The sequence below is a fragment of the Chaetodon auriga genome, chromosome 4, assembly GCF_051107435.1.
Source record: "Chaetodon auriga isolate fChaAug3 chromosome 4, fChaAug3.hap1, whole genome shotgun sequence".
Taxonomy (NCBI): domain Eukaryota; kingdom Metazoa; phylum Chordata; class Actinopteri; order Chaetodontiformes; family Chaetodontidae; genus Chaetodon; species Chaetodon auriga.
Genome location: NC_135077.1, coordinates 17296286 through 17304588, shown reverse-complemented (window position 1 = coordinate 17304588; position 8303 = coordinate 17296286). Strand labels below are relative to the sequence as shown.

The 8303-nt window shown below is 41.2% G+C and overlaps 2 protein-coding genes across 5 annotated transcripts; both read left to right on the top strand.

Moving 5' to 3' along the window:
* The first annotated feature begins 552 nt into the window (after positions 1-552).
* LOC143319048 (cytochrome P450 3A40-like) lies at positions 553-3851 on the top strand. The gene is made up of 13 exons (XM_076727616.1): positions 553-623; positions 745-838; positions 990-1042; positions 1244-1343; positions 1437-1550; positions 1704-1792; positions 1911-2059; positions 2232-2359; positions 2458-2524; positions 2614-2774; positions 2943-3169; positions 3262-3424; positions 3762-3851. Exons 1-13 carry the CDS (start codon positions 553-555, stop codon positions 3849-3851), a joined length of 1506 nt encoding a protein of 501 aa, XP_076583731.1.
* Positions 3852-4631: 780 nt separating this feature from the next.
* Positions 4632-7936, top strand: LOC143319314 (cytochrome P450 3A40-like). Of its 4 annotated transcripts, none has more exons than XM_076728180.1 (13): positions 4632-4702; positions 4824-4917; positions 4997-5049; positions 5310-5409; positions 5503-5616; positions 5770-5858; positions 5977-6125; positions 6284-6411; positions 6510-6576; positions 6666-6826; positions 6995-7221; positions 7324-7486; positions 7824-7936. In XM_076728180.1, exons 1-13 carry the CDS (start codon positions 4632-4634, stop codon positions 7911-7913), a joined length of 1506 nt encoding a protein of 501 aa, XP_076584295.1. In that variant the 3' UTR covers positions 7914-7936. The 4 variants fall into 4 exon arrangements, with proteins under 4 accessions (XP_076584295.1, XP_076584294.1, XP_076584293.1 ...); XM_076728179.1 differs by having other exon boundaries at positions 6284-6416; positions 6512-6576; XM_076728178.1 differs by having other exon boundaries at positions 6284-6419; positions 6512-6576.
* Positions 7937-8303: the final 367 nt, after the last annotated feature.

The following is an 8303-nucleotide window of genomic DNA, read 5'->3' as shown; positions in this document are numbered from 1 at the left end:
TTGTTTTGTCTTTTTCTTTTACATAAGAACTCTGCATCCCTCCTTCCTGTGTAAGGACACAATAAAGGGGAAAAAGACAAGTTTCTGTCAGCCATGCATCCATGTATATATCTGGAAATGTCTTTGAATGAGCACAGATTGCAAATACATATGTACTTAAGTACCTGAGTGTGTGTCTATATACATTCCTGTATCATTTGAATTCCAAATAGGAGACACTGACAGAATAATATTCTAAAAATAAATAAATAGTATATGTGTGTAAACATTTCTGAAAGCTGTTTCCATGACTTTTACATGTGTCCTTTCTTAACACAAGCAGTATAATAATTTAGGTCATAAATGCAGCATCACAGATCAAAGAGCTAAGAAAGCTTGATAATCAGAAATGCTGCTTGATCAATGATTTACTTGATATGGCCTCACTGTCATTGGTTGAACTCTCACACACCTCAGCTGGCCTGTGTAACAGGGGATAAAAGCCTGTGGTCGTGATTTGAAGCTTTTGTGGAACTTGTTCTGTGCTTGACGGAAGAGAGAAGTCTTGCAGAGATGGACCACCTCCTCTATTTCTCCGCTGAGACATGGACCCTCCTGATTGCTTTCATCACACTGCTCTATGTGTGAGTGTTTAAGAATATGCATCACAGGTATTTGTACTGTGCTGTGTGTGTGTTTGCCTGTGTGTATAATAATTCCCTCTCTTCTACCTCTGTATTTTTCTCTTTCTTTTTCTTTGCACAGGTACACATGGTGGCCATATGGAATATTTAAGAAAATGGGCATCCCTGGTCCCAAACCAATCCCCTTTTTTGGCACTATGCTGGCATATAGAGAGGTTGGTTGGTAAATATATTTTTTCAGAAGCAATACACCATAGATTTACACCACATTTAAATGTAATTGTTCTTGTCGCAAACATCCCCACCATGTTAAAGTGGACTGAAAGAGGTGTTCAGTTCATGATCTCTATATTGTTATTCTTGTAGGGCTTCATTAAGTTTGACACTGACTGCTACAAGAAATATGGGAAAACATGGGGGTAAGTCTGTGTGTCATACTGTGTGTGTGTGTGTGTGTGTGTGTGTGTGTGTGTGTGCGTGTGTGTGTGTGTGTGTGTGCGCTCTATAGTGTCATTTATACTTGTTTTACAATGGTAGATTTGCATGTGACTACAAAAACATCTCACCTGGAGTTTTATTATTTTTACTCTCATATTCTGTTCTATTCTTTTCACATCCAGCATCTTTGATGGGCGTCAGCCTGTGCTGTGTATCGCAGATCCTGCCATGATAAAAACTATTCTGATAAAGGAGTGTTACTCTCTCTTCACTAACCGCAGAGTATGTACTCTCAACATCTTAAGACATTCAATCACTGATTATGGTTGCTGTGTCTAAGTTGAACTCTCCTCACGTTTGCTAACTCTGTTCCAGAACAACCATCTGAATGGACCGTTGTACGATGCTGTGTTCAACGTTGAGAATGAAGAGTGGAAGAGGATCCGCAGTGTCCTTTCTCCCTCCTTCACCTCAGGAAAACTGAAAGAGGTACCACCCTCTCCTGCTCTGTCCCTTCTCTGCCCTTTATCGCATGGAGAACAGAATATTTCTCTCTGCAGCAGGAATTGTACTCTGTATTCTGTTTTCCAGTATTTCAGTAAGCCTGTGTGTAACTCTTACCTGTCTCTGTCTGTGCCTCAGATGTTGGCCATAATGAAGCAGCGCTCTGCCACCATGATCGCCAACATGAAGAAGAAGGCAGACAAGGATGAGCCCTTAGAGCTGAAGGAGTGAGAAGACTTCACACTCCAACATATTCCATTCATTTGAAGCTATTCCAGAAAATGCATAAAGTTAACTGGTTATAAGCATGAAAGGACATCACTGATGTGTTTGTGTGCTCTTTAGATTCTTTGGATCCTACAGTATGGATGTTGTAGCCAGCGCAGCCTTCGGTGTAGACATTGACTCACTCAACAACCCCTCAGACCCCTTCGTTACCAACATCAAGAAGATGCTGAAGATTAGTCTTCTCAACCCTCTCCTCGTCATTGCTGGTACAAATATCATTTCATTTCTGTAAAATCCAGCTATTTGTAATTGTGTCTTTCATCTGGCTGGTAAACCAAAAATATCTGTGCTAGTAAACTTAGTTTGAATGTTACAGTCGATATAGTGACACTCTTTCCTATTTCCTCAATAAATGTGTTGCTTTCTGCTTAATTCCAGGTGTCTTTCCCTTTCTGGGTCCTATTTTTGACAAGTTTGAGGTTTCCCTTTTCCCTGTGTCAGTCATGAAGTTCTTTTACGATGCAGTGCAGAAGATCAAATCTGAACGAGAGGCCAGCAAGCAAAGGGTATGGCTGTCTGTGAATGTGTGTATGCATATATATACATGTGTATCAGGAGATTCAGAATTAAAATCAAAGCTGTTCTCATACATGTCTACTGTTAGAGTCGAGTGGACTTCCTTCAGCTGATGATGGACTCCCAGAAAAACAGTCACTCCGGACAGGATAAAGGTGACACGCATACAAATACACCATCTACACACACATCAAAGCACAACTTAAAGCTTTTCTAAAATCACATCTCCTTGCTGTCTCCCCAGGTTTAAGCGATCACGAGATCCTTTCTCAATCGATGTTTTTCATCTTTGCTGGCTATGAGACCACCAGCAGCTCTCTCTCTTTCTTGGCTCACAATCTGGCGACAAACCCTCACGTCATGAAACAGCTGCAGGAGGAGATCGACTCCACCTTCCCTAACAAGGTACGCTGGGAGTGGAAGGAGGAAAATATTTGAGATAGCTGGAGGATGTCAAAGTGATTAAAGCTGTTGTTATGGTTAACATGCTTATTGACACATCCAGCAGGTAACCTGAGTGGCATGAGTAAGAATACACAGCGTATGTGTATGTGTGTCTCTGTGTCTGTGTAGGCTCCAGTTGAGTATGAAGCTCTGATGCAGATGGAGTATTTAGACAGCGTCATCAACGAGTCTCTCCGAATGTACCCCATTGCTCCACGTCTGGAGCGTGTGGCCAAGGCAACTGTGGAGATAAATGGCATTGTGATTCCAAAAGGTATGATTGTCATGGTACCCACATGGCCCCTGCACCAGGACCCTAATCTGTGGCCTGAGCCAGAGAAGTTCAAACCTGAGAGGTATGGAAAGGATTTATATGTTTGTGTTTTTACAAAACAGCCACAGAAAGGACCTATTTCCTGATTTCCCATATTAATACATGTGCCCTCAGGTTCAGCAAGGAAAACAAGGGGACCATTGATCTGAACACGTACATGCCTTTTGGGGCAGGGCCCAGGAACTGCATAGGGATGCGATTTGCTCTGGTGTCCATGAAACTCGTACTGGTGGAGATCCTGCGGAGGTACAGCTTCTCTGTGTGTAAGGAGACTCAGGTGAGAACACACATGTTCATCTTTACACTGCTTGTTTTTGGTTCATGGGTAATCCTGTTGATGGTTATACTGTGGATTATATAACACGAACTGTAGCCAGTCATCTGTATTATTAGAATCTGTCTGTTCAAAGAACAAAAGCCACTATCCAAGACACTGAACAAGAATTAAATTAATACCATGTCTGCTAAAATAGCACACTCCATAAAATATCAGCTCTTTGAGTGAGTTTTCTACCCTCTGTGATGTTGCCATTTGTTTGCAGATTTGAAAAAACATGTCTGAGTTTTATGCACTGTTGACTCTTATTTTCTCTTCACATGTAACTTCTATCCAGGTCCCCTTAGAGCTGGACTCCCCTGGCATAATCACCCCTAAACAACCAATCAAGCTGAAGCTGGTACCACGGTCTGAACTGGCAAAATAAATAAATTAAAAAAACAAACAAACAAACAAAAAAACCAGACAAAGGATAATCAGTAATAATCACTATGCTGTAGATCTATTATGCATAGACACTGAGTCCATTTTTTCATCATTGTTATCATGGTAATACTACAGTTGTGTTTATATCTGTATGGGTTACTTCTCTTAATTGTTCCTGTGCAAGCTGCTATTAATATTCATCCTGAAGTGAGTGACAAACAGATCATTTGTAAAGCCTGTGTTAACAATAAAGGATAGTTTGGATCTTCCTCATGCACACTGTCATCTTCATAAGTGATGTGATCTCTGTTATAACATGGCGTGGCTGTACAATAGCAGCATGATTTTGAATGAAGTTCTACAAATATGACGGACATTTCTTAGCCAAGTCAAGCATTTAGAGGTGCGGTGGACAAAATAACAAAAAATGTCTGTCAATATACTTTAATACCACACAACAACAGCACTCTCGATTAAATCATATATGTGTGTAAATATTTCTCAAAGCTGTTTCCATGACTTTTGTATGTGTCCTTTCTTACCGTAAGCAGTATAATACTTTAGGTCACAAATGCAGCATCACAGATCAAAGAACTAATAAAGCTTGATAAATAGAAATGCTGCTTGATCAATGATTTACTTGACATGGCCTCACTGCCATTGGTTGAACTCTCACACACCTCAGCTGGCCTGTGTAGCAGGGGATAAAAGCCTGTGGTCGTGATTTGAGGCTTTTGTGGAACTTGTTCTGTGCTTGACGGAAGAGAGAAGTCTTGCAGAGATGGACCACCTCCTCTATTTCTCCGCTGAGACATGGACCCTCCTGATTGCTTTCATCACACTGCTCTATGTGTGAGTGTTTAAGAATATGCATCACAGGTATTTGTACTGTGCTGTGTGTGTGTTTGCCTGTGTGTATAATAATTCCCTCTCTTCTACCTCTGTATTTTTCTCTTTCTTTCTCTTTGCACAGGTACACATGGTGGCCATATGGAATATTTAAGAAAATGGGCATCCCTGGTCCCAAACCAATCCCCTTTATCGGCACTATGCTAGCATATAGAAAGGTTGGTTGGTAAATATATTTGTCAAAAGTGGACTGAAAGGGGTGTTCAGGTCATGATCTCTATATTGTTATTCTTGTAGGGATTCATTAACTTTGACACTGACTGTTACAAGAAATATGGGAAAACATGGGGGTAAGTCTGCATGCCGTAATATATGTGTGTGTGTGTGTGTGTGTGTGTGTGTGTGTGTGTGTGTGTGTGTGTGTGTGTGTGTGTGTGTGTGTGCATCTGATCATTGTCCTTGGAGCTGCTTGTCTGTCATTACAAAGTAGCTCTATAGTGTCATTTATACTTGTTTTACAATGGTAGATTTGCATGTGACTACAAAAACATCTCACCTGGAGTTTTATTATTTTTACTCTCATATTCTGTTCTATTCTTTTCACATCCAGCATCTTTGATGGGCGTCAGCCTGTGCTGTGCATCGCAGATCCTGCCATGATAAAAACTATTCTGATAAAGGAGTGTTACTCTCTCTTCACTAACCGCAGAGTATGTACTCTCAACATCTTAAGACATTCAATCACTGATTATGGTTGCTGTGTCTAAGTTGAACTCTCCTCACGTTTGCTAACTCTGTTCCAGAACAACCATCTGAATGGACCATTGTACGATGCTGTGTTCAACGTTGAGAATGAAGAGTGGAAGAGGATCCGCAGTGTCCTTTCTCCCTCCTTCACCTCAGGAAAACTGAAAGAGGTACCACCCTCTCCTACTCTGTCCTTTCTCTGCCCTTTATTGCATGTAGAACAGAATATTTCTCTCTGCAGCAGGAATTGTACTCTGTACTCTGTTTTCCAGTACTTTAGTAAGCCTGTGTGTAACTCTTACCTGTCTCTGTCTGTGCCTCAGATGTTGGCCATAATGAAGCAGCGCTCTGCTACCATGATCGCCAACATGAAGAAGAAGGCAGACAAGGATGAGCCCTTAGAGCTGAAGGAGTGAGAAGACTTCATACTCCACCATATTCCATTCATTTGAAGCTATTCCAGAAAATGCATAAAGTTCACTGGTTAAAAGCATGAAAGGACATCACTGATGTGTTTGTGTGCTCTTTAGATTCTTTGGATCCTACAGTATGGATGTTGTAGCCAGCGCAGCCTTCGGTGTAGACATTGACTCACTCAACAACCCCTCAGACCCCTTCGTTACCAACATCAAGAAGATGCTGAAGTTTGATCTTCTCAACCCTCTCCTCGTCATTTCTGGTACAAATATCATTTCATTTCTGCAAAATGCAGCTGTTTGTAATTGTGTCTTTCATCTGGCTGGTAAACCAAAAATATCTGTGCTAGTAAACTTAGTTTGAATGTTTACAGTCTTTCCTATTTCCTTAATAAATGTGTTGCTTTCTGCTTAATTCCAGGTGTCTTTCCTTTTCTGGGTCCTATTTTTGACAAGTTTGAGGTTTCCCTTTTCCCTGTGTCAGTCACAGAGTTCTTTTACTCTGCAGTGCAGAAGATCAAATCTGAACGAGAGGCCAGCAAGCAAAGGGTATGGCTGTCTGTGAATGTGTGTATGCATATATATACATGTGTATCAGGAGATTCAGAATTAAAATCAAAGCTGTTCTCATACATGTCTACTGTTAGAGTCGAGTGGACTTCCTTCAGCTGATGATGGACTCCCAGAAAAACAGTCACTCCGGACAGGATAAAGGTGACACGCATACAAATACACCATCTACACACACATCAAAGCACAACTTAAAGCTTTTCTAAAATCACATCTCCTTGCTGTCTCCCCAGGTTTAAGCGATCACGAGATCCTTTCTCAATCGATGTTTTTCATCTTTGCTGGCTATGAGACCACCAGCAGCTCTCTCTCTTTCTTGGCTCACAATCTGGCGACAAACCCTCACGTCATGAAACAGCTGCAGGAGGAGATCGACTCCACCTTCCCTAACAAGGTACGCTGGGAGTGGATGGAGGAAAATATTTGAGATAGCTGGAGGATGTCAAAGTGATTAAAGCTGTTGTTATGGTTAACATGCTTATTGACACATCCAGCAGGTAACCTGAGTGGCATGAGTAAGAATGCACAGCGTATGTGTATGTGTGTCTCTGTGTCTGTGTAGGCTCCAGTTGAGTATGAAGCTCTGATGCAGATGGAGTATTTAGACAGCGTCATCAACGAGTCTCTCCGATTGTACCCCATTGCTCCACGTCTGGAGCGTGTGGCCAAGTCAACTGTGGAGTTAAATGGCATTGTGATTCCAAAAGGTATGATTGTCATGGTACCCACGTGGCCCCTGCACCGGGACCCTAATCTGTGGCCTGAGCCAGAGAAGTTCAAACCTGAGAGGTATGGAAAGGATTTATATGTTTGTGTTTTTACAAAACAGCCACAGAAAGGACCTATTTCCTGATTTCTCGTATTAATATATTTGTGTGCGTGTGCCCTCAGGTTCAGCAAGGAAAACAAGGGGACCATTGATCTGAACACGTACATGCCTTTTGGGGCAGGGCCCAGGAACTGCATAGGGATGCGATTTGCTCTGGTGTCCATGAAACTCGTACTGGTGGAGATCCTGCGGAGGTACAGCTTCTCTGTGTGTAAGGAGACTCAGGTGAGAACACACATGTTCATCTTTACACTGCTTGTTTTTGGTTCATGGGTAATCCTGTTGATGGTTATACTGTGGATTATATAACATGAACTGTAGCCAGTCATCTGTATTATTAGAATCTGTCTGTTCAAAGAACAAAAGCCACTATCCAAGACACTGAACAAGAATTAAATTAATACCACGTCTGCTAAAATAACACACTCCATAAAATATCAGCTCTTTGAGTGAGTTTTCTACCCTCTGTGATGTTGCCATTTGTTCGCAGATTTGAAAAAACATGTCTGAGTTTTATGCACTGTTGACTCTTATTTTCTTCTCACATGTAACTTCCTTCCAGGTCCCCTTAGAGCTGGAGTCCCCCGTCCTGATCTACCCTAAACAACCAATCATGCTGAAGTTGGTGCCACGGTCTGAACTGGCAAAATAAATAAATTAAAAAAACAAACAAACAGACAAAGGGTAATCAGTAATAATCACTATGCTGTAGATCTATTATGCATAGACACTGAGTCCATTTTTTCATCATTGTTATCATGGTAATACTACAGTTGTGTTTATATCTGTATGGGTTACTTCTCTTAATTGTTCCTGTGCAAGCTGCTATTAATATTCATCCTGAAGTGAGTGACAAACAGATCATTTGTAAAGCCTGTGTTAACAATAAAGGATAGTTTGGATCTTCCTCATGCACACTGTCATCTTTATACGTGATGTCAAGCATTTAGAGGTGCGGTGGACAATATAACAAAAAATGTCTGTTAATATACTTTAATACCACACAACAACAGCACTCTCTATTGTCTCAGTGTTTGAGCAC

Excerpts from the sequence above, each read along its gene's own strand:
- LOC143319048 (XM_076727616.1), top strand. The coding sequence starts at position 553 with ATGGACCACCTCCTCTATTTCTCCGCTGAGACATGGACCCTCCTGATT. Across the intron at positions 2,525-2,613 it reads TCACTCCGGACAGGATAAAG|GTTTAAGCGATCACGAGATC; the intron begins GTGACACGCATA and ends CTGTCTCCCCAG. Across the intron at positions 2,775-2,942 it reads ACTCCACCTTCCCTAACAAG|GCTCCAGTTGAGTATGAAGC; the intron begins GTACGCTGGGAG and ends GTGTCTGTGTAG.
- LOC143319314 (XM_076728177.1), top strand. The coding sequence starts at position 4,632 with ATGGACCACCTCCTCTATTTCTCCGCTGAGACATGGACCCTCCTGATT. Across the intron at positions 5,410-5,502 it reads CTCTCTTCACTAACCGCAGA|AACAACCATCTGAATGGACC; the intron begins GTATGTACTCTC and ends ACTCTGTTCCAG. Across the intron at positions 6,430-6,509 it reads GGGTATGGCTGTCTGTGAAT|AGTCGAGTGGACTTCCTTCA; the intron begins GTGTGTATGCAT and ends GTCTACTGTTAG.